Source organism: Peromyscus maniculatus, chromosome 1 (genome assembly GCF_049852395.1).
Source record: "Peromyscus maniculatus bairdii isolate BWxNUB_F1_BW_parent chromosome 1, HU_Pman_BW_mat_3.1, whole genome shotgun sequence".
Lineage (NCBI taxonomy): Eukaryota > Metazoa > Chordata > Mammalia > Rodentia > Cricetidae > Peromyscus > Peromyscus maniculatus.
In genome coordinates, this window is record NC_134852.1 from 153,943,483 (window position 1) to 153,971,028 (window position 27,546).

The 27,546-nt window shown below is 53.9% G+C and overlaps 1 protein-coding gene across 6 annotated transcripts; it reads left to right on the plus strand.

Annotated features, from left to right (window-relative positions):
* Positions 1 to 370: 370 nt before the first annotated feature.
* Positions 371 to 26,781, plus strand: Slc67a1 (solute carrier family 67 member 1). 6 transcript variants are annotated; one of them, XM_076555717.1, is made up of 13 exons: positions 385 to 463; positions 1,046 to 1,139; positions 2,608 to 2,631; positions 2,708 to 2,861; positions 5,941 to 6,038; positions 6,348 to 6,508; positions 6,850 to 6,982; positions 17,575 to 17,687; positions 18,539 to 18,646; positions 19,697 to 19,797; positions 24,064 to 24,165; positions 24,435 to 24,555; positions 26,543 to 26,781. In XM_076555717.1, the coding sequence occupies exons 2-13, from the start codon at positions 1,096 to 1,098 to the stop codon at positions 26,728 to 26,730; spliced, it is 1,347 nt and encodes a 448-aa protein (XP_076411832.1). In that variant the 5' UTR covers positions 385 to 463; positions 1,046 to 1,095; the 3' UTR covers positions 26,731 to 26,781. The 6 variants fall into 6 exon arrangements, with proteins under 6 accessions (XP_006977368.1, XP_076411832.1, XP_042113837.1 ...); XM_042257903.2 differs by lacking the exons at positions 385 to 463; positions 1,046 to 1,139 and adding an exon at positions 1,870 to 1,953; XM_076555714.1 differs by lacking the exons at positions 385 to 463; positions 1,046 to 1,139 and adding an exon at positions 1,895 to 2,001.
* Positions 26,782 to 27,546: the final 765 nt, after the last annotated feature.

Here is a 27,546-nt window from a genome sequence, read left to right on the forward strand (position 1 = left end):
CCTCTATTTCTGCCCCTAACCCCACTGAACCCCTTAAGTTCAAGCCCCATCAGGTGTTCTCAGTTGCCTGCACTTGCCTCTGAGCCCCATCATACTCTTCCCACTGCCTGACATACCCTTCCTACACCTGCTACGTCTGTGTTCCTCAGGACCCTGACGAATAGTCACCTCTTCTGAAAAGCTACCTCCCAGCCCTGCCCCAGAAAGGAATCAGCCCCTTCCTGCAGCTGTCTGGATTAGTCTCCTTGGCAGAACAGTGGCCATGTGAGTAATACTGGGCACCATAGAAAGCTACTTCCTCTTCGGAAGGAGATCCCTGTTCCTCTCTAGCCAGAAGGGCAATTTTCCCACACTCCCTCACAACCAGGAAGTGCCCCGCCCCTCCGGAGCCTGTTTAGGACTTGTACAAAAGCTAGGCTCATTCCACCCGCCTGTTCCCCCAAACTGCAAGCTCTATTTGTGGGTGAGTAGCCTGTCCCTTCTTGCTTATCATGAACACCAGAGGATCCTTAGCCTCCCCCAACTGTCCCGAGGCAATCTTACTCAACCCCTAAACTCTGCCCCTAGGACCCTGGAATCAGTAAAGATGTCGGGTGTCCGCTGGGAAAGAATTAACCCAATCAGGGGACTGACCTGACAGGAACTATGCCTCACTTCTACCTGATGGAGCTCAGAAGAACCTGGACTCCCATCTTTCCCTGAGATCTGAGATTCCTGACCCCCAAGTCCTCTCCTTTACATATCAGGCTTGGTCTCATCCTTCCTGGAAGCCCTGGCTGACGGGTCTCCTCCTCCAACCCTCAGAGAGCGGTGGTGGGTTCCTACAGCCTCTTAGCAGAGGACCTGGGATCCACACTTGTACACATCTCCCATCCCAATTCTCAATCTAGAATCTACCCCAAACACACTGCACACACCTGGAAACAGAGCCCTGGGCCTGATCCATCCATTCAAACTCCCACGGCCCTGCCCCTGACTGTGGGCTTTGAGGCATGTTCTCACGGGGCTTCCCTGGGCGCCCCATGGCTGCCCCATCCTGTCACAGCTCCTCCTGTTTCTGATCTGCTGAGCTGGAGTGAGCACACAGCAAAGGAGATGCTGATTTTGACGCTGTGGCCTGACCACTACCCGGCTGCAAGGTAGAAAGTGGGGTGGGCGCCTGAAGGAGCATCTGGTTTCAGAGCAATGATCGACCTGTCTGGAGGGGAATGAGTCAGGATAGGAATGGACCTGGGTCAAGCTAGGTCAGAATCATGTCTTCCCGGGGTTCCCTTGGCACCATCAGGACTGAAGTGCTGTGTACCTGTGTACCAGGCATCTCTGCCCCTCCAGCAGTGTGGGAACAGGGCAGGCAGGGTGACATGGGGGAAAGAAGGCATTTCTGTAGGTTCCAGAAACCTCGTGGTCTGTGGAGAGAGATCCGGTGCTCAAGAGTTGCCCAGACAAGTGTGGTATCTGTGCGCCTCCCCAGGTTTCTGCTTTGCCTTTTTCTCCTGAATCTGGATCCCAGGGCCAGCCTCTCGCCTTCCTCTCCTCTTCCTCCTCCTTCTCCTTGTCTTCCCTCCCCAACCCGAAATGGACACCCTGTGCCGCTTGAGTGGTCAGGATCCCAGCCTTCTCCCAACCAGGGTAGGGTCCAAGGCAGGACAGAAGCACACCCTTGGAATCTCTCAAGCCCCGCTGGGGCAGACAGTGGGAAGGAGGACTCGGGAGGCGTGCCTCGTTTGGCCAATGAATGCTCAGAGGCTGCTTTGCCAGCTTGCCCTGATCCCAGGGCGGGTGGAGCGAGCTGCCAGGCAGGCGGGCCAGCCCTGGAGTAGTGGGAGGACCCAGGCTATTGTAGGGCGGGACCTTCCCGGGGCACTGCGGAAGGGCAGGTGTCAGAAAAACAAGTGGGAGGGTTCACCCACCAGGAATGAAGCCCACGCTCTCCCGCTCTCCCGGTGAAGACAGGTATCCGAGGTCACCTGTTGAGCTTCCAGAGCCCAGGATAACCACCTGGTATCAGGGCCCTTGGGATCTCGGGTGAAGGCTGTCCTGGGGCCCTAATGGTAGAGTCAGGCAAAACTTTGAAAGGGGCTTGGCCTGGCCGTAAAATCAGGTTCCCACCCGTGGTAGAGGTGCGGGGGGGGGGGGGGGGGAGGAAAGCCCCGTTGTGAGGCTGAGCTGCCCTGAAAGGGTGGGACCTGAAGAACTGAGCTGTCTGCCAGTCTCTACTCCACTGCAACTCCAGAAGACCCTGGAGCTGCAGGCAGGTCCCAGAAGAAGGAAGGTTCTCAGTGGAGCCAAGAAGGCCCCTGCATAATGACTTGCATCCACTCCATACCCGCCAAAAGCAACAGCCAGAAACCACACCTGCCTGCATTTCCCTCTAGAAATAAGGCATGAGGTCTTCCTGTGGAGGACACCTGGGGGTTCAGCCAGATGCCCCTTTCAGGTGGGGGTGCCCCATGAAGTATGGGATGCCCCTGTCTTCTCCTCTCTGGAGGCTATGCCCTAGACCAAGAGCTGGCAGGGGGGGAGGGGTACCTGACCAATGAAGGTTGAAGTAGCTGGGGAGCCCTAGGGAGCTCTATAGTCCACCACTCTCTTCTCCCTCTCCTGCAGGCACAGGCCACCCCTTCCAACCTGGTGAGTCAGCACCCAGCCAGAATCAACAGGACTTTTGCCCCTTGCCTGCTGCAAGGCTTACCCTGCTCTGGCTCAGGTCCCTGCAGGGCTCCGGAAACTGCCTGCCCGTGATGTCTGGCCAGCTCCCTGGCAGCATGGGTGCTCTGCGACGGCGAGGGATCATCATACTCACCTATGTGCTGGCTGCCATGGAGCTAACTTGTCTCTTCATGCAGTTCTCCATTATACCAGTGAGTATAACACCCACACCCCACACCAGAGGCCCCACACTGCCTTCCTGGTGGGCAATGGCCAGGATCACAGTGGGGCTTGACGCTGTTGGACCCCTCCTGCCGGATAAGTTAAGGAGCCTCGGAACTGGACCCATTGACACACACACACACACACACACACACACACACACACACCCCAACCTCTCTGCCCTTCTTGAGACAGTACCCTCTTCCTGTAACCACCCTTGTTTGCTGCCCACTGCCCTTGTTCCTCCCCCCAGGAGCCCGTGCTGGACACCTACTCAGCTCCTGTCCCAAAGGGCTGTATGAAGTCCTAGTCTTTCCTGACCTTTGTGACCTTTTCGTCCCTTTGTCCTGCTAGGCATCCCCTCTGTTTCCTTGTGTCCACACTTCACCCCTATTCCATGTTACCCATATCACTGGTTTCTCTCCTACACACCAAAATATGAGGACAGGGACTTGAACCCACGGCCTGGCTGAATCTACCTGAATCAGGGCAAAATAGTCACTATTGGCTACAGGGTACCTACCTAAAACCTTACTTTTCACTGTTTAGTCACTCAACAAATCTGGATGGAGCTGGCCCACGGGCTTCCACGGTGTATGGGCAGCAGCATCTGGGAGAACTCAGGGGTCGACTATCCATCTCCTTTTTCTGTCCATCTTGGGGGGGGTGTTCATGACATTGGCCACAGACCACCTTTCAATGCTCCCTTGGAGGGTCTCAAGGCCAGGCTGGCTGGAGCATTGGGTTGAGGTGGGCTCTGTGCTAGGCTTGGGCCCCACTCAGTATATGGTCAGCAGGCCAGGCTAGGCAGAGGTGAGATGCCTAGGCGCACAGGAATTTTGATTGAAGCCAGAACCCTCCTCACATTGTATCCAAAAGTCCAAAGTTCAGGAACACAAAGAGCAGAGTCAGATAGGATCAAGATGTGAAGTCTGAGCCTTGGCTGTCCTGGCCCTGCCTGCAGCTGGGGATCTGGGTTAGAGGCAGCCCTGGCCTTTGTGGCTGTTCTGGGAGTGGCAGACACTTCCAGCTCTGGACCCCACCCTCCATCAACCCTTCTAAGTTGAGCTCTGCTCGCTCACACTGGGACCCCACCCCAAGCCTCCTTCCTGAAATGTGGGAGCCTGGACAGGAGCCTTACCTTCCTCCTCATAAAAGGAGAGTGGGCACGGGGAGGAGAATATATTTCAGCCTCAGAACAGCCTGCAGAGATCTCCAGTGGCTCCCAGACAGAGGCTCTGGTTGGCCAGCCTACCCCCACTGAGTCCTGTGAACAGACACTGGACTGTGACACAGCAGAGTACAAAGGACCAGAGAGCTCCCCCATCCCCCCATCCCCCATCCCCCCCCCCCCCCCCCCCCCCCCGAGCTGGCAGCTGACAGTGTTTCAGTGGTGATGGTATAATAATTACACTGTGCAGTGAAGGAAGAAGAAGAAGTGGTCAGGAGTCAGAAAGGGTGAGGCCCCCGAGGGTCTAAGGGCACATGGCAGATTTGGGGTCAGGAAACTTTGGCTGAGAAGGCAACATAAGAGCAAAGGGGTGAAGACAGCCAGAGAAGCATTGCCAGTGCAAAGGCCCGGGGGTGGTACGGAGCCTGCCGCTAGAGGAGGCCTTGAGGTCCCAGGACCACACCCATCAGGTGCTGAAGAGATTCCAGGATGGTTAGGGAGAACTGTGGAGAGGTGAGAGGGGGCCGATCTACGGCTAGTGGATTGGCTGCGGAGAGAGAAAGGAGTTCAGGGACGACACTGGGACTTTGGACCAATCCTGGGAGGACGGAGAATGCTGCCTGCAGTGAAGAAGCAATATTAGGGGGCTCTGCAGCCAAGAGCACTGGGTTTGATTCCCAGCACCCGCGTGGAGGCTCACAACCGCCTGTAACTGTCGTCCCGGGGATCTGCTGCCCTCTGCAGGCTCTACACATACATAGTGCACAGGCTATCTGCAGGCAAAGCAGCCACACACATAAATAAAATGAAAAAAATCAAATCAAAGAAACAACAGTCAAGGACCCAGTGGGTCTCGAGGAGGACAAGTGCCCAGTTCCCGCCTTGCTGTGCTGGAGATGATTTCAGACACGGTACGGAGTAGAGGAGGAGCATGCCGGCAGGGGGACAGAGGCAGGCGCGGGGCTCTACATGGTAGAGATGGCCACAGCAGGCTCTCCACGTGTGAAAGGAGGCTGGTAGACACTACTGATGAGGTAGGAGACCCAGCACAGTCTCGAGCACAGGGTCACAGAGGAGGAAGCAAGCCGACGGGGCAGGTGCCAATCAGACCTGCTGGAGCTTCCCTGAGCGGACTGCTGGAGGGGGCGGGGGGCAGGGGGGGGGGAGGCAACTGCTTCAGGTGAGGCAGGAGACACCTGGAACACCTGGACCAGGACCCAAGGCTGTAGGGACTGGAGGAGAAGGCACTAGGAAGAGTCCTAATAGAGGGCCACTGTCGGAATGGAGGCCCCCAGGAAGGCCTCAAGAGAAGAGAGGGGAGTTTATGAAGTGTTATCCTGAGGACAGATGCCTCTAGGGTTGCGGACTCAATTAAGACAGGTGGGCCAGGAAAGGAGGAAGCAGGAGGCAGAGGTCTGGAGGGAGACAGCGGCTCAAGTGGGGTGTAGTTCAGGTGGGGAGGATGAGATCCCAGGGTCCCAGGACTGCTTGGGGACTCTATTGGGATACCGACACCTCCCTTCTCCTGTCGATAGTCTATCAGCTAGAGAGGCCGAGTCCTAAGGAACTCACAGAGCAGGCTGTCTTGCTGGGCAATGGGCCATATCTCAGAGGTTATTAGGGAGTTTGGGGGCAGTTGCTGGCTGGCCAGGACAATGCTATAAAGCTTTGAAGACAAAATATCGAGGGTGGATGTCTTTCTGTGGCCCACTTGAAGTGTGTTCTGCAGAGGGGGTGGGGCCAGAAGTCTTTGGCTTGGGACACTCCGACAGGGTCCACCTGAGGGAGGAGGAAGAGGGTCCCCAGGGAAGGCCTCCTCTCCCAGGACACTGCCCTCTGCTCCCTCCCACCCTTACCTGTCTGAGGTGGTCTGACTACAGACCCTTCTTGTGTTTCAGTATCTGTCTCGGACCCTGGGCCTAGATTCTGTCGCCTTTGGCTACCTGCAGACAACCTTTGGTGTGCTTTCGCTGCTGGGTGGGCCTGTGTTTGGCAGGTATGGTGTGTGGGGGATGCAGAACCCACAAGACCCATGTCAACCCCTCAGAGTCTGGTCCCTGGCATGCCTGCCTGTTCAATGGGCGCAGGAGAGGTCCAACCCCTGGCCGGCTTCCAAGCATCCTTGGCGCCCCATTAGTGATACCCTGAACTCCAGCGGGGGGCCTACAGACGATAGCCTTGGTGGAAGCCCATATACCCACACATGCCCTGGGTGGTCCTTCACCAGCCTCCCAGCAGCCCCAAGTGGGGGGGAGGGACGGGGGGAGCCCTGACTGCTGGGGACTGACTGGTCCTGCTGCCCCAGGTTCGCAGACCAGTGCGGGGCTCGGGCAGCCCTCTCCCTCTCCTTCCTGGCGGCCTCGGCTCTGTACCTGCTCCTGGCGGCCTCCTGTAGCCCAGCCCTGCCCGGTGTCTTCCTGCTCTTCGCCTCGCGCTTACCCGCAGCACTCATGCACACTCTTCCAGGTAGAGACTGGTGGGTAGGCCTAGCTGAAAGGGGGTAGAGGGGAGAGATGAGGGCGTGGCTTCAGGTAGGGGGCAGGGGGCAGATGAGTGGGATGACAAGAGTGATGGCCTCCGAATGGAGAGACGGTACGTGGTCTGGGACAGACCAGATAGAGTGGAGAGGGTTGTAGAGGCATGGCCTGGGTGGAGGGCTCTGTGGAGGGGCTGTGGGGGGATACAATTTGGGTGGAGGGGCTGCGAGGTGTGGCCTAGTTGGAGGAGATTGGGGGCTTGGCCTGGACCCCTCAGGGGGCTCTCCGCGGTGAGGGATCTGGTCCAGCTCAGCTCCCTTCCACCCGCAGCTGCCCAGATGGTCATCACAGATCTGACGGCGCCCGCAGAACGGCCCGCAGCCCTGGGCCGACTGGGTCTCTGCTTCGGCGTTGGAATGATCTTCGGCTCTCTGCTTGGCGGGACCCTTAGCACCAAGTATGGGTAAGTGGCCTGGCAAGGACCCAGGTGGGGAACCGGGGAGGCACTGAGCAGCCTGCTTATCCTCAGACCATCGACCCAGAAGCACCACCTCTCTGAGACTTGGTTTCTCCACCTAAATGCCGAGCATTTGGGGACCAACACGCAAGATGGGTGGGGGCCTTGGGGTGGCGTCGCCACCAGGGGGCGCTACGATAACGTCCAAGATCGTAAAAGTACCGCATTGGGAACACCTGTCCTGTCCAGAAGGAGGGGCTGGGAAAGTACCTCGGGCATTCACGTGTAAACTGGGAGTCCTGACATTCTTTCTTACTGCAGTCAGTCCCATTCAAGCTGTTTCTAGAGGTGCCTGTACTCTCGGGAGGGGGCTGTGGCCGGGGTCCCTTTCGAAGAAGAGGGAGGAAGGGATACCCAGGTGTGCTGCCCGCCTGGTGTGCCTGACTTCTCCTCCCTAAAAGTTAGTTCTGACAGACTTGAGGAGATCCACTGAGTTAGGCTTCTACCAAGTTCCCAGCTCTCTGCCCTAGAGCGCTTCACCTGGTCCTGTCCTGGGGCCTCAGTTCCTTTGCCCCACAGAAAGGCCCCCCAATACATGGTTCTAGGGTAGTAGGCTCTCTTGTCTGTTCCCTGCGGTGGTGACAGACCCAGCTATTTTTAAGCAGGTGAGGGTCTCTTAGGAGAAAAGCCTCACCTTGGACTTAGCATGTTCCCTGGCTCCTTGCCCCAAACCTCCTGCACCCATCCCAGGGAGATCCTAAGAGTCACCCTGCAGCTGCTGTCATTGAGACCAGAAGCTCTCCTGGCCCAGGTGTGTGCTCCTTCTCAGATGAGCCTGTGTCCTCAAGACCCACACAACTTTCTGTAGGCTGTCTCCTGGACAGAACCTTCCTAGTGCCTGAATCCTTGTGATTTAGAGGTGATATCTGAGGGACTCTTGGGTCACAACCACGCTCTCTCATCTTGGATGAACAACGCCAGTCCTAGGTTCTCAGGGCTTGACTTCCTCCTCGAGGGCCTGTAGCCTAGGCTCCCCAAATTTCTTCAGACCAACCCAATGACAGTAGAGGCAGCTGGGTAATGGCTGAGCTTAGAGTTCCAGGTATGGGCTGACACCATGGGCCCCACCACAGCATTGTTCTAGGATGGTCTGTGGTGGGCTCTCTTGTCTGTCCCCCGCAGTAGAGACAGACCCAGCTTGGCAGGAAGGTCTCCAGTGAACCATGGCGGGCTCATTGATGAGGCCCTGAGTGTCCTCTCAACATGTAAATGGCAGTCTGAGCTTGTCTGCTCACTAGTGTTAATTGAACAGCTAATAAGTTCCTCCAGGGCTCTAGATTCTGGGGAGCAATGGGGAGTAAAACAGTCCAAGTCTCTAGGGTGTGTTAGAAATGGGTCTGGGGTCCTAGGAAAATGACCACCGAGGCAAAGAAAATGACCCACAGGGCGAAAGGTTTCACTTCTGCAGAAGGGGACAGGCACACCAGTGGGGGTAGCTAGGTATTTACTCCTGAGGCAAAGGGTCCTTTGCCTCACCCTGAGTGGTCAGAGGTTGGTCTGGTGTTTACGTGCACCTTTGTGTTCTTACAAGATCTGCTGATTTCAAACCGATAAGCAGAATGCAGTTCTGAGCAGAGTTCCCGACCTTGAGCGGCTTTGATTCTAAGAACTGATGACCCTGGAGGAATTTGAGTTTCGGCCAAGCAGCTTTTTTTTTTTTTTCCTTCTTTCTTTCTTTCTTTTTTTTTTTTCTTAAACAAAAAAACAGGGTCTCATTATGTAGAGCCCTGACTGGCCTGGAACTTGCTAGAACTTGCTATGTAGACCAGGCTGACTTCAACCTCACAGAAATCTGTCTGTTTCTGCTTCCCAAGTGTTGGGATTAAAGGCATGCACTGCCACATCCAGCTCTTTTATATTTTTAAATGAAGTTTTGTCTTATTTGACTGGTTGATAGAAAAGACAGTACATTTCCCTCAGATGTTATAAAGTTGGATTGAAGTCGGGCAGTGGTGGCAAATGCCTTTAATCCCAGCACTCAGGAGGCATAGGCAGGTGGATCTCTATGGGTCAGAGGCCAGCCTGGTCACAGAGGGAGTTCCAGAGACAGCCAGAGCCACACAGAAAAACCCTGTCTCAAAAAAAAAACTAATGATAATAATAATTATGATGATGATGATATGATGATGATGATGATATGATGATGATGATGTTGGATTGAACTATGTGAGACATGGAAAGAAGAAACTAGGATGGGGATGGATAGGTGATGATCAGGATTTCTGAGCAGGTAAATTTTAAGTAGACACCCAATGCAGGACAAGAGGGAGGCAAATAACCAGAATGTTCACAGACCCTGGGGGGCCAGGGAAGTGAGGAGGCCACAGGGGCCAAGGAATGGGAAGAGCCAAGCCACAGAGCTGAGAAGTAGGGGATGAGTACACAGCAGGGAGACGGGGGGGGGGGGGGGTGTCTGCACCATCCAAGCGGGTAAGGACAGTGACTGGACCAGAGATGGCCATTGGGGTCTGGACAGAGAACAGAGTCTTGGCTGTTTCTTCCCCTGGGTGGGAGGGGAATACAAACTGGAGCCACAACACCAATGTGCAGTCCGAAGTCCAATTTGGGCTCTCCCTAGGGGGTCTGGGCACCATGAAGATCCCCTGGGGACGGCTGAGCTAAAGGACTGTGGAGCAGATATACAGCGGAGCACCCCTGCCAGCGGAGGATAGCCATTGCTACATCCTCCAGAGTGCCATGGATGCTCCCGGCCTTTCGAGTTTAGGATGCAGAGGAGCTGTGTGGCTTGCAGAGGGCAGGGACCCGAGCTGCAATAGCAAGGTGACTCAGGCCCAGCAAGGGTTTTTCCCTGTGGCCTCCGCTTTGCAGTCCCTGGATGGACCACAGGAAAGAAGGAGAGAACAAAGAGGTCAGCATAAGCAGACTGTGGCTGTGCAGGGAAGAAGAGGCGGTCTAGCGGAGCCTTCTTCGGGATGCAGGCACCCAGGGAAAGGCAACTTTCAGGGGGACACCCAAGGCCACCCTCCTGCTGCCAGGGACCGGGGTGCATCCCCTTACCTCTACAGGTTTTCTCACCTGTGATGTAGGTCCATGGGTTCTCCGAGCTCCCCGAGTCCTGCAGGGTGACCTAACCCTCAGGTACTGAGCAACCCAGATGGTGCACAATCACTGCCGTCCACAGTTTCCACCAGCAGTGTGCCCCAGCCAGCCCCTCCGACAGCCCCTTTGTCCTCACCTGCATTGTCTGCATCCAACTGCGGACTCAGAAGACACCACTCACTCCCCTTTTCTTCCCAGCAGCCCCCCCCCAAATGACCTGCTCCTCTGCCACACCTTCCAGAATATTCTATCAGCTTCACTACCTCCTCTTATCCCAAGATCTGAGATCCTTTATAACCATGACATTTATATTATGTATAAAGAGGCCAACCTCAACATCTCATTTACCGAATGGGGGACCTGAGATGCAAATGAGGAGGCAGTCCAGTGCCCAGACCTGGGGACAGTGTACAGTGAGAATGGGGACTTCTTCAAGTTGTCACACATAAGACATCTGAAGGAACCCTCATGCGCAAAACTGACCTCACATTGTCCAAATTTGTGGGAGGTGCATGGGAAGTTCTTTCTTGATGGCTTATAGCTGAGGGGTCTGTCTTTGTCCCACCAGATGTGACTAGCCAGACCCATAGCCAGGCAACCGTCTGGGATTCACACAGCTGTGAGTGTGATTGTCCCCCCACATGTTTGTGAGGGCATGGAGGCCTGAGTATTTAAGCCATTTGTATGTAGTCACTTCTCATTCCCATAGAGCCCCAGGACCCAGGGGTCCTACAGTGAGGGCTTCTACCCCCACAGGCAACCTGAACACCCCCAACTCCCCACCTCCAACTCCCACCTGCACCTATGAGCCACCCATACTTTACCCTCCCCCTCCTTAATGCAAATCAAGACCACGGGGGGGGGGGGGGGCTCTCTGTCCCCTGTCTCTCTGCCCACCCCTGGGAGCTTGTCTCCCTAGAAGGTCCCAACCATGCCCATCTTTGAAGCCTGGGGCAGCAAGTGGGAGGAGGAAGTGGACTTGGCACTGGAGCCTGCAGGGGTGGGCACTGGTGTAACTGGTTTGGGCCAGCCTAGTGCTCAGATCCAGGAGGCTGAGCTGCCCAAGGAGGGCCCTGAGCCCAGAGCCACTATGCACACATCTGCAGGTAGGGGTGGTCCTGTAACTTATCACCCTGAACCCTAACATCTCACAACCTGGGGTTGGACCTTGGGAAGGGTCCTGAGCCATTGGCCCTCAGGACCTGGTTCAAGTATTAAGAGTCTGCCGCCTCTAGTCTGAGAACAGCCAGGGTCATGGCATGGGACCAGAGAGGAGCCCTGCCTATGGGTGGGCAGCAGCATTTGTGAGTGTAGGTGCCTGTCAATGGAGGCACAGTCCCATAGACAAGATAGCCTGGTTATTTGAAAAGATCCAAGGGGTGAGAGTGACCAGAGCCAGGAAAATGGGGGCAAGATCCAAAAGGGCATTTGGGGATGGTGAGGACACCACCTTCACATGGTCTCAGGGACCACCATTGCTACTGAGCACAAGACCTATAGAGCCCCTAGTGGCCATATAGTAAGTCCTTGCTGTTGGGATACTGGCCCTTTGGAGGCAGATAGGCAGTGAGTGCCCTAAGTGGTTAAGGCCCAGGGAGGGGGGAGGACTTCCCAAGAGGTCAGGTCTTCATTCTTTTGAAGGTGGAGCCCTCAGGTTTACTGATGGGTATTAGGAGACCTGTGGGGTTTAAGACAACACGGAACATCCAAGTTCAATCCTGGGAGCTGTGGAAGTGACCCCAGTGATCAAGATCTGGGGTATGAACCGGTGACTGGCAAACTAGGCAGGCTGCCCTGTAAGCCAGTGGTTCTCAGCCTTCCTAAGGCTGGGACCCACTAATACAGTTCCTAATGTGGTGGTGACCCCCAACCTTAAGGTTATTTTGCTGCTACTTTGTAACTAATTTTACTACTGTTATGAGTTCATAATGTAAATATCTGATACACAGAATATCTGATATGTAGCCCCTGTGAAAGGCTCCTTCAGCCCCCAAAGGGGTTGAAAACCACTACTGTAAGTAAAGCTGAGGTGATAACCAGCCTCAACTGTACCACTCTTCAGATCCAAGCTTGCAGGGCTCAGACCAGGATGTCCGGGAAGACAGAGCTACTGAGGAATCCTGCAAACCCAGGAACAAGTGACCCAGGGCCCCAGCAAACTGGGACTTCCTTCTCCCATCCCAGTGAGGGCCGGCTCAGCTACGGCCATCCAGCATATTGTTGGCCCAGCTTGACCTGTAGCCTAGGAGCCTGGACTGTCACCCACAAAAAGCAGGAATTTGAACAGACGCCACCAAGTCTGATGGGACGTTAAGAACTGAGCTAGGGCGTATCTAGTCACAGACAGAGGGTCAGGTTCCCCCAAGATAACAGTGGCCACCTGCAAACCCTCCTGGATACCAAGTGGCCCTTGTGACCCCTGCTCAGAGTCATACCTAGGACTATGCATTGATTGCAAATCTTATCTGGTCTCTGAGGCCTTAGAGAATGGGCCTCTCAAAGCCAGGGAGGCGGAGGGGTGGTGGTGTTCCTCACCCCTCAAGTCTTCAAAGGCTCCAGACAAGAAGAAACTGGTCATTTGGTGAGAGTCCTGGGTCACAATGAAGAGGCGGGAAGAGGAGCTTGGAGGGAGCTCCAGGCTAGTAAGCATTTGGTAAAGGGGATTCAAAACCTGGTTGGGGGTCCTAGGAGCACTCCACCTGCAGGGCTTTGGTTTTCAGATTCCTCTTAGCCATAGGGCTTGCTAGGTCAGGCACATAGAGGGCAGGTGATGCAGGTGGTTTGTGACTAAGCCCCAGGCTGGGTGTTCAATGGTGCTCTGGAGTCCCCTGCCCCCAGCTCTTGTGAAAGCGATCATATGCACCCTGTCTTCCAAGTTATGGGAGAGAATATGTAACCAGAGGCTCTAAGCCACATCTGCACGTTAGCACCTGGCATCAAGGACCTTGGCTCGACCTCCCTCTCAGGGCTTTGGAGACATTGGGCAGGGGTCCAGAGTGGTAAGGAAGGAATTGCCATCCTGGAACACAGCAGGGGCCCAGATAGGGTTGGGCAGAGTCTAGGCCAGGCAGAGGGCCACCCTCAGCATTACAAACAGGCCCTGGAAACAAGGGGGAAAGAGCTGTGACTGTTTGCTGGGCTGTGACTGCAGTGCCAGAAGCCTCCTTGAGGCTGGCAGATAGGATGTGGGTAGCCAGGCTCCAGGACGGCCAGAAGCACCGTGGTGAGGAGACAGACAGCTGTAGTCCAGCCCTCATTTGCCACTGGGGAAATGCAGTCAGGTAGCCAGGGAAGATGGGAACAATGTCTATGGAGGACCCCTCATCTGTGACAGCTGTCCATGTGCCCACCTATCCAGGTTCCACTCATCAGTGGATGAGAAGAAGGTGATGGGGAGGGGCAGTGAGAGGCTGAACTGATTTCATTGAAGTCTTGGCTCAACTTATAAAAAAAAAAAAAGTATAAATAAAATGTACCAGGTATGGCTGGGCAGTGGTGGCGCACGCCTTTAATCCCAGCACTCGGGAGGCAGAGGCAGGCGGATCTCTGTGAGTTCAGAGTTCAGCCTGGTCTACAGAGTGAGATCCAGGAAAGGCGCAAAGCAATACCAGGTGTGGTGGCACATGCCTTTTTGTTGTTGTTGTTGTTGAGGGTTTTTTTGTTTTTTTGGGGGGAGGGGTTGTTGGTTGTTTTTGAGACAGTCTATGTAGCCTTGGCTGTTTTTGAATTCACTATGTAGACCAGGCTGTCCTTGCACTCACAGAGCTCCACCTGTCTCTGCCTTTGTACCACTATGCCAGGCTGGCAAATACCTTTAATCCCAACACTTGGGAAGTAGAAGCAGGCAGATGTCTGTGAGTTCTAGGCCAGCCAGGGCTATATAGTGAGACTATGTCTCAAAAGAAAAGAAAAAGAGAGAGAGAGAGAGAGAGAGAGAGAGAGAGAGAGAGAGAGAGAGAGGAAGGAGGAAGAAAGAAAGAAAGGAAGGAAGGAAGGAAGGAAGGAAGGAAGAAAGAAAGAAAGAAAGAAAGAAAGAAAGAAAGAAAGAAAGAAAGAAAGAAAGAAAGAAAGAAAGAAAGAAAGAAAGAAAGAAAGAAAGAGAAAGACAGCTGTAGTCCAGCCCTCATTTGCCACTAGGGAAATGCAGTCAGGTAGCCAGGGAAGATGGGAACAATGTCTATGGAGGACCCCTCATCTGTGACAGCTGTTCATGTGCCCACCTATCCAGGTTCCACTCATCAGTGTATGGGAAGAAGGTGATGGGGAGGTTCAATTCCCAGCACCCACATGGCAGCTCACAACTGTCTGTAACTCCAGTTCCAGGGGACCCGACACCCTCACACAGACATGTAGGCAGGCAAAACACCAGTGCACATGAAATAAAAATGAATTAATCATTTTTAAAAAGAAAGAAAGAAAAGAAAAGGTAGAAAATGAGGCACGGGGGGGGGGGTGTTTTGAGAACCTGTCCAGCATGGGCTTGCACCTGTGCAAGCCACAGAGGCGGGACCCTGAGGGGCAGCTTGTTGGAGAACTTGCTGGGGTGCGATAACGCGGAGGCCCTGGAGGTATGTCACACTATCTCGAGAGCTTGAAAGCCTTAGGGGTTATCTGCCCTACAATTTTACCTTTTTTTTTAAAGAAAAAAATTTTAAAGATGTAATTTTCGCCAGGCAAGGCAGTGCACGTCTTAAAGTCTTAAAGGAGGTGAAAGGCAGAAGCAGGTGGTCCTCTAGGAGTCTGAGGCCAGCTGGCCTGACGCAGCAAGTATCGCACCAGCCAAGGCTATGGAGTGAGACCCTTACTAAAAAGACAAAGATATATTCTTTTTTAGGGTTATTTTGTTTGTTTGTTTTGTGGTTTGTTTGTCAGTTTGTTTGTTTGCTTTTTTGAGACAGGGTTTCTCCATGTAGCCCTGGCTGTCCTAAAACTTGCTATGTAGACCAGGTTGGCCTGGAACTTAGAGATCTGCCTGCCTCTGCCTCCTGAGTGCTGGAATTAAAGGTGTGTGCCATCACTGCCCGGCAATTATTTATTTTTATTTATGTATGGGTGCCATGTGTGAGTGTGAGGCCTGAGAAGTCTGAGAAGCCTGTCATGTTCCTTGGAGCTGGAGTTTCAGGCAATTGTGAGCTACCTGATCTGGGTGCTCAGAATTAAACTTGGGTCTTCTGAAAGTAGGAGCTCTTACCGCTGAGCCATCTCTCCAGACCCCGAATTTGTGTTGCATCGTGTGTGTGTGTGTGTGTGTGTGTGTGTGTGTGTGTGTGTGTGTGTGTGTGTGTGTGTGTGTAGGAGGGAGCGTGAGCCATGGTGTGGTTCTAGAGGTCTTAGGACAATGTGCAAGTCAGTTCTCTCCTACTGTGTGGGTCCTAGGGCTTAAACTCAGGTCAGCAGGCTTGATGACAGGCACCTTTACTTTCTGAACCACCTCACTGACCCAGAGTTTCACTCCTCACCCCCCAGGACTGGGAAAATTGAACTCAGGGCCTTGCAAACGCCAGAGAAGACTATTAGCACTGAGCCACACGTCCCCACCCCCACCACTGACTTTCCTTCTTGCCTGTTTTTCCTTTCAGTGTTTTGTTTTTTGGGGAGTTGTGAGTTCGAAGTGAGTGGTAACCCACTTTTCACAGGCAGCGACCACTTGTGGGCTCAGGTTCTCCTGGGAGCCTGCAGAGTATCCCAGCCCCAGGACCTGCATTCCCAGGCCAGTACTGGCCTTTGATTTGCTGGTCACCACTCAGAAGACAGACAAAATCCAAGAAGGGACCTAGGGCCCTACCACCCACCCTCACTTGTCACCAGTTTGCTAAAATAGCATCATAGGTGGCCACCTCGGCTCCTGAGTGCTTCTGGAGCTTCTCATGAAAAAAACGGGTTTTGTCCCCACCTGGCCAGGCCTCACACAGTGATGTTGGGGCTTCAGAGGCCAGAAACCAAAAGAAAGGCCTCTGAGGCCAGCCACTAGAAAGGGTGTCCCTCACTGTGTCACCCATCATTTCCTGCCAGTCCCTTGGGGCCTGAAGAGGTCTCATTCTGGGGTCCAGAGTTATGTTCCCTGATATTGGCCAAGGAAGGCGTCCATCGAGGGAGCCATAGCCGCCGGAACTAGATGCCCAGTTGCTCTGGAGGATAGGGAAATAGCAAGAATGATGTGCCAGGCCCACGCTGGGGAGAGCTGTTGAGGTCTGCTCTCTAGTAGTGGCCCTGCTGGTTTCCTTGATACCCCCTGCCTGCAGGTGTATGTCAGAGTTCTAGCAAACTACCCCCTGCATATGCGTATGTGATTGTATCTGTTGTCCCTCTGAATGAGAGAGATACTCTGTATTGGTGAGCATGTCTGTGCATGCATGTACATGATGGGGAGGGGTGCAGGCAGCTTAAACTGGTTTTGTTTGGCAGCTTGGGGGTTCTCCCAAGACCCTGACTCTCATTCATGTCTGTCCGGGAGCCAGAACAGGGCAAGTGTGGGATGCTGCTGAGGTCTGGGGCAGTACCTTAACAGTCCATGTGAACAGCTGGTCACATTTACCTGCTGAATTGTCAATGCCAAGGGCCAGCTTAGGTCTATCTGTTCATAGGGTCCAGATTCTAAGCATATGGTAAAAAGTACCCTGCTGAGACCAGGGCCTGGCTTGGGGGATGGGCAGCATGCTGAGTATGTGGGAGTTCTCGGATCTGAGGAGGGAAGGGTGGGTGTACCAGCCTCGGGTCCTTGGCTAGCTCAGAGAAATTCCCTACTCAGAGGAAGTGTTGGGCTTAGCACTGAAGAAGACTATGAGATCTAAAGACCAGTCCCCAGGTGCCTGTTTTTTTTTTTTTTTTTTAAGAGGGACAGGCTGTACTGGAAGTATTGGGCTCTATGGCTCATAGCAAGGCACCCAGGGGACAGGGAGTCTCTGGCAGGCAGGAGGATTCCCTACAGAATCATGCATCAAGGGCCTGAGACACAGAACCCAAACTCACCAGCCCTGGCAAGTCCTGCTGTCGCCCCCCACCTCTCACCCCGGGAGTGGAAAAGGGTCTTTTGGAGGAAGAAAGGTGATTTCTTAGAGACCACTTAGTGCCCAGCCTGCCCTCACTGGTGAGAGGACCCTGCACCTGGTCTTAGGTCTCTAAAGCTGTCCTCAGGGACACCCACAAGTCTGTCAGTCCCCGAGGGACCTGGGAACCAACTGTACCCTGAGGAAGGCCACTCTACCTCGTGCTGCAACCCTCTAGACTCACACACTGTCCCAGACTCCACCCCACACCCCACCCCTCCACCCACCCACCCCCCCTACCTCCCAGAGGCTGCAGGGCCTGCATGTTGGGGCAACTGTTATCTGATAACATACTTTAAGGGACCGAGTGTCTGGAACTGTGCACCTTTAGCAGGTGAGGTCTTAATGGGGCCAAAGGACAAGGCTGGGTGGGGGTTGCTTCAGAATGTATCCCTGCAGCCGCACACTGTATGACCCAGGCTGTGCCCCCAGGATCCAGTGTCCTGCCATCGTGGCACTTGTGGTCACACTCCTAGGAGCTGTCCTCAGCTTTACCTGTGTCCCTGTCACCACCAAGGAGGCCAGTGTCCAGTCAGCCCATCAGGGTAAGCCCCACCTGCCCACAACTGGTCCAATGTGTACCACTTTGCCCCAGAAGCCAGCACCCTGGGCCTCTACTGGGAACAGGAAGACCTTCCAGTCAAGAGGTTTAGGGGGCACATAGAGGAGGTGAAGTCTCCTCTCCACTTCTTGCTGCTGATTCCTTGTACGTCAAGCTGGACTCAGTTATAGGAGTCAGGCAAGCTAAGGCCCCCGAGCAGGGAGGCTCTAGAGGCAAGTCTAGAAAAGCCAGGGGATCCTCGGGGGACACAGAGAGTGTGGGGGTGGCTACTAGTCTCTGAGTGCTGAGTGTCCAGAGCTATGTGAAGTTGCTGGTTCAGTGGGTGATCCCACTGAGGTGGAGGCAAATATGGGTCAGGCCGGCTCTTCAGAAGGGTACCTCTGTGTCTCTGCCCAGCAACTGAGAGGGAGACTAACCTGGGAGACTCCTGGGGACTGGAGGCTGATACAAGAAGCAGGAGCAGGGCCCCAGGGATCACTTAGGCATAGACCGGAGGCCGGTGGCTGAGAGTGTCCTGGGTGTGAAGGCATGCCTCTCTGGCTGTTCTTGCCTTCTGGCTGGCCTGGGAGCAACTGCCCTTGTCAAGAAGGCTGAATATAGAGAAATGTTCTAGCAGAGCTAACTGATGCCAGGTGCATCTTCTCCTGAACACCTTTCCCCCATTCACCTGGGAGGCAAGGGTCCTGAGTTGGTCAAGTGTGATGAGTGGCCCAATACCCCCCAGAGGCTGTGGGAGGAGGCTGCCAAGAGAATTGTCAGCTCTAAGCCTGGGGGACAAGGCTGGCAGCTAGACCCCCACCACCAGTGTTTTTGACTGATGTCCTGGGTGGCCAGGTGGAACCAAGCCTAGTGTGTTTGACCTGAAGGCCATCACCCGCCTGCTGCTGCTGCCTAGTGTGTTGCCTGTATTCCTGGTCAAAGTGATCTCTGGCTTCCCTTCAGGTGAGTCTCACTGCCCATCTCCACTCGTGTCCAGGGTCTGGGGTGGCTGAGAACCCAAACCCTGGAGATCCAGGTCTAGGTGATGCTTTGTTCTGCCTCTGAGTCCTTATTGTCCAGTTATATCTGTGGGGGCCTCCAGCACACACTGTGGGTGCAGATTCAAGTTATGTGCTAGCACAAAGGGAGGATAAGGGGGTCAGTGTCCTCCCTGCCCTGCTCTGCATCCTCTTATAGGTCGCCACCTCAGGGCCTGGCCCGCAGCCCACAGATTCTTGCTAACCTTTATGTCTCACCATCCAGACCTGGCTTCCAGAAGTACCATGTAGGCCTGAGAGGTGGCCAAACTCTGGAACCTCTTGCTCTAGCCATCTGGTAAAGGATCACAGGACTCTTTACCCAGTGTGCCCTGCTTTGAACGTACCATAGTGACCCTGTCATTCAGAGACCGCCCCAGTCTGAAGGTTTTTTTTTTTGTTGTTGTTGTTTGTTTGTTTGTTTTATGCTGGGAATAGAACCCAGAGCCTCACAAAAGCCAGGCAGGGGTCCTACCACTGATCCCGCTCTGGGCTCAGAGGTATTAAAACCCCAAAGGTTCAACTCTTTCCTGACCCAGAATCTCTGTGGCTGTACAACACCAAACGGAAACCCTTGGCAGGGATGCTAGGGGACACAAGGAAGCTGTCCCACCTGCCAGCTAGGACCAGGCCCACCCATCTAGGCTGGATGTTTCAGCTACAGTGACTGGGACCTGAAACCACCTCACACACACACACACACACACACACACACACACACACACACACACACACACACACACACATAAGTGGCAGGGGCCTCTGAGGATTCCCATGACACCCTGGGTTCCCATCCTGGCACCTCGTAGCTCACAGGGACTACTAAACAGCAGTCCCCCAGGGAGTCAACTTCTACAGAATCCCAGATGGTGTTAAATGCCCTCCCTGGCCAGGTAAGTCCCCTGCCTAGGACACAGGAGGGAAGTGTGTGCTGTAGTGGGACCCGACACCATGGCTGACCTGCTCTTCTACCTAGGACTCTTCCTGGTGATGTTCTCCATCATCTCCATGGACTTCTTCCAGCTAGAGGCTGCACAGGCTGGATACCTCATGTCCTTCTTCGGAGTCCTCCAGATGGTGAGTGAGGCATGTGTAGAGAATGCTACAGGGCTGAGAGGACTCGGTTTCCCAGCATTAGTCTCTGGGAGACCTGCCTCCAGGGTGACTGAGTGGCCATCCTGGCTCCCTCCTCTCCCACCTGGGGGTCCTCTCTTAGGGAGTGTCTGAGGAGGCCTGTGCGTATGTGACTCAGTGCTGGGCAGCACACAGGTCTGGGAGGGACGGAAGACACCAGAGGTGGTCGTGTTGTGGTGGGGCTCTGACTGGAGTCAGGGTCTGTTCTCCCTAACTGTGTAATGTAGCAAATTTTCAGACTCCATTTCCTTTCTTAGTTGAGTGATGCTAACCATGATGCATGTCCCGTGGGGTGTCTGGGGGTGTCATGAGAAAGATCCTAGGCACTCCAGGACCTCTTTAAGAGCAAGGCATAGTCATCTAGTATGCTGCCCTTATAGGGAGTCAGGGGTACCCTTGGAGGTCAGGGGTGCCCTTGGGCATGTTTGAGGGACAAGTGGAGCATCCTCTCAGCTAGCCCCTCGGGGTCCAAACCCAAGGCCAGCATCGTCAAAGCCAGCTACCCCCTCCCTGGTTCCTACTGGCATTTGACCAGACCCTGGGATGACGCGCTACCGTGGCCCAGGATGACTGCCTGTTGGTCGGGGCACAGGAGTGGCTAGTCTGAGACTAGCAATGGAGGGGTCCAGATCATTCTGGAAGCTTGGTGGCATTGCTGGCACCTCTGAACCATCTGCTCCCTGAGCTTCCAGGCTCAGAGTTGGCCTACTCCCTGGTCAGCCCCACTCCCAAGGACAAGGAAAGCCTCTAATCTGACCAGTAAGAAGGGACCCCCCGGGTTGGGGATTTAGCTCAGTGGTGGCGCACTTGCATAGCAAGCACAAGGCCCTGGGTTCGAGCCTCAGCTCAAAAATAAATAAATAATAGCAAAAAATAAAAATTAAAAAATTAAAAAAAAAAAAAGAAGGGACACCCTGGTGGGAATAAAAGAAAGAAACAAAACCACCAATACTGCCCCATGGGTAAGCAGAGCTTCATTCTAAATGGATTGCTTGCTGGGAATGTAGCTCAGCTAGGAGAGTGCTTGCCTAGCACACACACAAAGCCTGGGTCCATCCCCAGAACCACATAAAGCAGGCCTGATGGTGCTCGCCTGTAATCCCAACACTCAGGAAGTGGAGGTAGGAAGATCAGACGTTCAAGGTCATCCTTGACTACATACATAGTGATTTTCAGTCTAGACTGACATCCTTTCTCAAAAAATGAATGAATATGAATGAATGAATGAATGAATGAATGAATGAATGAATGAATGAGCTGCTTGCCATTTGCTTGCTGCCAGGCCACACCAGCCTGTACTCAGCTGAAGTCCAGGCCCTTGGAGACAGATGCTTCTGGGGTCTATAGTTATAGTCACCTGGAGCTGTGGTGGCAGGCAAGTTAGAGCAGTAATTTGGGATTATTGCAGAGGCTTAGAAAGAGGGATCTGGCATAGGGACCTAGCTCAGGGGAGAGCGGGAAAGGGAGGGCAAGAGAGCAGGTGTGGTAGAGCTCTGGGCCCCAAGACCAGCCAGGAGTGGGTAGCCTTGTGCCCTTGGACAGAGGGTAAGGCTGAGGGCCGCCTGGCATGTTCCAACCACATCAGGGTGGGAGTGATCAACCAAAGTCCCCGAGAAGAAGAAAGTTCCCATGCAAGCCATGTCCTGCCACTCTTATGCTCCTGCAGGTTCCCAGGGGATGGGGGCGCTGGGACACTGGGGAGCAGTACGCAGGGAGTTCTGAAGCATGGGATCAGGGTCATGGCTCCATCAGGCTTGCAGACCATCTCTACCTACCTACCTACTTATCTATCTATCTATCTATCTATCTATCTATCTATCTATCTATCTATCTATCTATCTATCTATCTATCTATCCATCCATCCATCCATCCATCCATCCATCCATCCATCCATCCATCTATCTATCTATCTATCTATCTATCTATCTATCTATCTATCTATCCATTTATCTTGTTTTGTTGTTGTTGTTTGAGGTTTTTTGTTTTTTGGGGTTTTTTGGGTTTTTTTTTTTGAGACAGAGTTTCTCTGTGGGTAGCCCTGGCTATCCTAGAACTCACTCTGTAGACCAGGCTGGCCTCAAACTCAGAGCTCAGCCTACCTCTGCCTCCCGAGTGCTGGGATTAAAAGCATGAGGCACCACCATCCGGCTAGCAGACCATGTCTCATAAGGAGCCCTCAAGAAAGACTCCTGTGGTAGCCCTGATGCCTGACTGTCACCCAGAGCTGTTCTAGAATGCTAGCCATTCCACCGGCACTGAGGTAGGGGCCGCATAGAGCTCCTAGGGTAGCAAGTAAGAATCTGAGTAAGAGGGAGAGACGCTGTAAAAGGAGCGTGATAGCAGAAGGAAATAGCGAGGACCGAGGAGGGGCTGGGGTTGGACAAAGACCAGGCATTGGTGACATTTACAGGGAAGGGCGGCCTGCTGGTTTCTGGGGAGTGATAAGGAGTCTGAGTAAAAGGAGGGAGGCTTAGGCTTTAGCTGCTAGGTGCAGGGACTGCCTTGGTTAGGTGACGGTGTGAGAAGGCAGAGGGAAAGTGGCCCTCTTGGCTGGTTGACTAACCTCACTGTTTTGTCAGATAACGGTGAGGCTTGCATGGCATCTGGAAGCTTATTTTCAACTTAATGGGGAAGTCGAGGCTGGGGCGGGTCGCCAGGATGGAGGTCCAAGTGGCTGAGGCCAGCATTAAATGCTTCCATAAAACCATCCAGAGAGGGTTTGTTTTTCTAAGACATTGATGGTTCTGTAGGAAGCAACAGGGTTCTGCCAGGCCTGGTGGGGGTTGTAGCTGAACCGGTTTGGTTACAAGCCTGGATCCAACCCCCACGAACCCTGACAAGCACCGGCTCCAGCAGTCTGGCAGCTCTGACTCTGACAGCTCTGCTCGGTCCTGGTCTTTGGTCTCACAACAACACTTCCTTCCTAGTAGAGACGGGCACTTCCTATCTGATGATGAGATAGGGAGCCTCACCCTAGGCTGCCTGGCCTGCTGAGTCATGTCTCTGGTGTCCCTGGGTATCCCTGGCATGGATTCTCTTTCCCTTTTTCTTGAGAGGAGCCATTGCCCTATGACCTTGTAGCTTTCTAGGAACCACGTGACTCAGGTGTCTGCTCTGGTTGCAATCCCTGCTGGGGGTGGAGGTCCTCTCAAGGAATGCAAATAGTTGAGAGGACCCTAGCCACCAGTCCAGAGGTCCCCTTGCCTTGAAGGTATTTCCGGAATTGTCAGGGTCAGAGTTTAGGTCCCTGAGCCCTAACGACCTTGGTTCAACCACTTCTCAATAGGTCAGCTAAAGAGACAGGGAGCAGTGAAAAGCAAACAGAAGAGTCATTTAGTGCTACCACATCAGGAAGATGGGCCAAGAGGTCCAGAGACTCCCAAGTCTGTCCTCAGGGTCCAGATATGAGGTTCAGGCTTAAACAGGGGGCAGGAGGTGTGCATTCCTAAGCAGTCTTGGTCAAGGTGTGGTCCTACCCGTCACTGACCCATCACTGTCAGCTCCAGTCTCTCCTGCAAGGTGGTCTGAGAAGTTCTCAGAACTCTGTGAGATCTCTGTGGGAGACAAGCTCCCCTTCTGGCCAGCACCAGGCTTCAACCTTTCCCTTCCCCTGTGTGAGACTCCTGGGAAAATTCCAATGCCTTAGGGTCTATTGTTTCAAAATTCTGATGGCCAGAGAGAGGCTCACAAGTGTCTTTTTAGAATACCTTCTCTCCTGACAGAACCCTTTCAAAAGGGCAGAAGTGCAGGCCGTGGTCTAGACCAATAGTTCTCAACCTTCCTAATGCTGAAATCCTTTAATACAGTTCCTTAACCAAAAAAAAGAAAGAAAAAAAAGCTGGGCAGTAGTGTCCTACACCTTTAATCCCACCACAGACAGACCAGCCTGGTCTACAGAGCAAATCCCAGGACAGGACAGTGAGGGCTACACAGAGAAACCCTGTCTCAAAAAACTAAAAAAAAAAAAAAAATACGGTTCCTCATATTGTGGTGACCCCCAACCAACCATAAATTATTTTTATTGCTACTTCGTAACTGTAATTTTGTTACTGTTATGAATCATAATGTAAATATCTGTGTTTTCCAATAGTCTTAGGCAACCCCTCCCTATGAAGGTCATTTGACACCCCCCTCCCAAGGGTCGAGACCCACATGTTGAGAACTGCTGGTTTAGACTGTCTTCTCCTCCCCCTTGCCATCTTTCCTAGGTGATCCAAGGCCTGGTCATTGGGAGACTGAGCACCCGTTTCCCAGAGGAAGCCCTGCTGCGATCCAGTGTGCTGGTCTTTGCTGCTGTGGGACTGGGCATGGTGAGAGCACACACACACACACACACACACACACACACACACACACACACACACACCTGCCCTGTGAAGCAGGTCTCAGGCCATCCTCCATCCATCCATGTCTTGGGTGTGCCTAAGTCGCTGGCCTGCCTCAGGCCACATTGCGCTATCCCTCCTCCCCAAGCGAGGCATCTTCCGTGGTGGAGCATTATGCGTGGGACCTCAGGGTGGGTTGCCACCTGGCTTTGCAACTTCCCTGCTCAGCATGGCCCTGCTCATTGCTCTGCCAGGCGCTGATGTCCAATGTTCTCCACTTCTGCTTTCTGATGCCCGCCCTGGTATTCAGTCTCTGCACCCTCAACGTGGTCACCGACAGCATGCTGACCAAGGCCGTGTCCGCTTCAGACACAGGTGAGCTGTACATAGGGTCCCCAGAGTCAGGGTTCCTCCCAGGGGCCTGGGCCAGAATAGGTGGGGGTGACAAGAAAGAAGAGCCCACCCCAGCTGGATCAGACCCTCTGAATAGGTGAGACAGTTGATTGGCTTGATCAGTTTGGGAGGCAACTAGGCAGTGGGACCAAGTCCTGTGCTCATTGCATGAGTTGGCTGTTTGAAACCTGGAGCTTATGCAGGGACTCTTGGCTCAGTCTGGGAGGAAGGGACTGGACCTGCCTGGACTAAGTCTACCAGGTTGATCGCAGTCCTCGGGGGAGGATTTGCCCTGGAGGAGGTGGGAATGGGGGGTAGCCTGGGGGTAAGAGGAGGGGGTGGGAGGGGGGAGAATAGGGGAACCCGTGGCTGATATGTAGAACTGAATGGTATTGTAAAATAAAATAAAATTAAATTAAATTAAATTTAAAAAAAAAAAAAAGAAGAAGAAAAGCCCAGGTAAAGATCCTGCCCTTTCCTAGCCCTACTGACAAGTACAGAGTCAGGCAAGGGCATAGGTGGAGGGCTTCCTGGAAGAGGCATTTGGCTTGGCTCTGATCCATGTTAAAATTTTACTAAAAAGGAGAGAGACCAGAGACTTTGTCTAGGCAGAGGCCAGAGGAGCAAAGTGAACCTTTAAGGGCTTACAGGGCCACTTAGGGAAACCGCTGGTGGCTGGAGAGGTAATGAGGCCAGAGAGGGAGAAGAGCATGAGGGACTTCCCTGTCCTTGACACCAAAGTGCTCAGAGCTTCCTGAATGGAGGGTTTGAATCCACAGAACAAGGGGAACCTTCCGGGCCTGGCCTCCAAGGCTGTCTAGGGTGGCCACTCCGTGCTGCCAAGATAATAGCTCCAAAGGGCTGGGCCAAGAACTCTCTCTGAAAGGACCGAAGGAGGTGTTAAGGCCAGGCAAGTGGAGGGTGGGGCTGGCCAGGAGGAGCAGGCCAAGCCACCCAGGCCACGTCACGCCTGTGGTACCACCCCTTAGCTTGGAAAGGGAAGAGCCTGGTTTGCCTGGGAAACAGGAGCCTGCAGAGGAGGCGGTAATTGCCCGATGTCAGTTAGTGTCTGCAGGCCTGTGGGCAGTGAGAGAGGCTGCATCTGCGTTTCCCCAGAGCAGGCCCTGAGTGTGGGTGGGGCCTTGCAGGCCCTTGTCTTGGCCCAGTTAAAAGGCTGGTCTCAGAAGACCCTGACCAGTGAGCAGCAAAGCTTGGTGGGTCGGTCGGTCACCTTCTGGAGCAGAATGGGGGCAGAGTGTGACTCCCACCTGGGGAAGGCAGGTAGGATGGGTACTGCGTTAGTGAGTCCTGAGGTCCACTGACAGTCACTTTAACAAGGTCCTGTACAGGCGTGTCCACACTGAGACAGCTGACCAAAGACATGGAGATATGAGCTCACGCACTCAGGCGAGGACACTGGTAACCCTCGTAGTGTCCTCCATTGGACGCTGAGATCCACTGAAGCTAGAGGAGGGTGGTGGGGGAACAAGAGGAAGGGCCATATGAGAGGCACCAGGGACACCATGCCCAACCAGAATGCCAGCCCTTGAACCCTACGGTGCCTCAGGGGACCAGACCCTCCCCAGCCGAATCCACACTGGCCATCTCAGTCACCATTAGGAGAGAGTGTGAAAGCCAGCACCCGGATATCCTGGGTGGAGCCCAGCCTATGCAAATTACATCTACACTGACAGGTCTGGGAGGGTGTGGCCTACTTCTGACCTGTGACCCCTTTCCCAGACTCCTCCCTTGCTTGGGAAATTTGTGGGGCACACAGGGAAACTGACCCTGTGAGTGGAGGGTGTTGTGCTTAATTGGGGGGGGTAGGGGTTGCTGGAGGTGAGGGGCGTATGTGAGGAAGATGGACAGGTACTCTGAAAATGAACAGAAGACTGGGCTATGGCCAGAAGGTAGGCAGCCTATCCAGAGACCTGCCCGGGGTCTGACTGCTATTTCCCCTTTCTCCCAGGGACCATGCTGGGACTCTGTGCATCTGTGCATCCACTGACCCGAACTCTAGGACCCACCCTGGGTGGCCTGCTTTACCGCAGTTATGGTGTCTCCATCTTTGGCCATGTGCAGTTCATGGTGAATTTGCTTGTCCTGTTGGTCCTCTGGAGGAAGCCGTTGTCCCAGAAGAGAGACAAAGCCCAGTGACCACAGAGCCCAGTGACCTGGCCCAGTCAGGCAATAAACTTCTGAACCTCTTCCTCCTGAGTTCTTTGGGCTTCGCCTAGATCTGTGGGTAGAAAGCCTAGGAGTCAAGAATGGAGCCAAGCCAGAGGGCTTTCTGGGGGAGGAACTACAGCTGGGCCCAAGGCTCTAGGGAGCACAAACTTGCCTGAGTCAGTTCCAGGTCATTAATCCAGCCCTTGAGTCCACTAACACAACCACTGAGGAATCCTCCAGACAGCTCTAGCAAAGCTCAGACACTCAGAAAGGTGTGAGCCTTCCCTGGCTCACAGTGTCCCCCTCCTGGGATCTGAAGCAGGTTGGTTTAAAAGACAGGAGCCAGTTGTGGTGGTGGCGCATGCCTTTAATCCAGAATCCAGGAGGCAGAGGTAGACAGATCTCTGAGTTCAAGGTCAGCCTGGTAGCTAGTTCCAGGTCAGCTAAGGTTATATCATGAGACCTTGTCTCTAAAAAGAGGAGGAGGAAGCGGGGAACTAGGCTTGGGTGGGGAAAACTGGGGCCAAGCACCTAACCCCAGCCTCCTCAGCCTTAGAGCTGCGCCAAGGACACTGGCCTGTCCCGTCTCCCCACAGACCTCACCAGTGGCTGGAACTAGGTTCTCCTCCTGAGACCGAGCAGCCAACTCCTGTAGACTTCTTCGAAAGAAGCTGCTAAAACTTGGAATCTGGGCTGAGGAGATGGCTCAGCATGCAGGAGCTCTCGCCCTTGCAGAGGATCCAATTCAATTCATAGCCTCCACATGAAGGCAAGCAGCCATCTATTACTCTAGTTCCAAGGGAT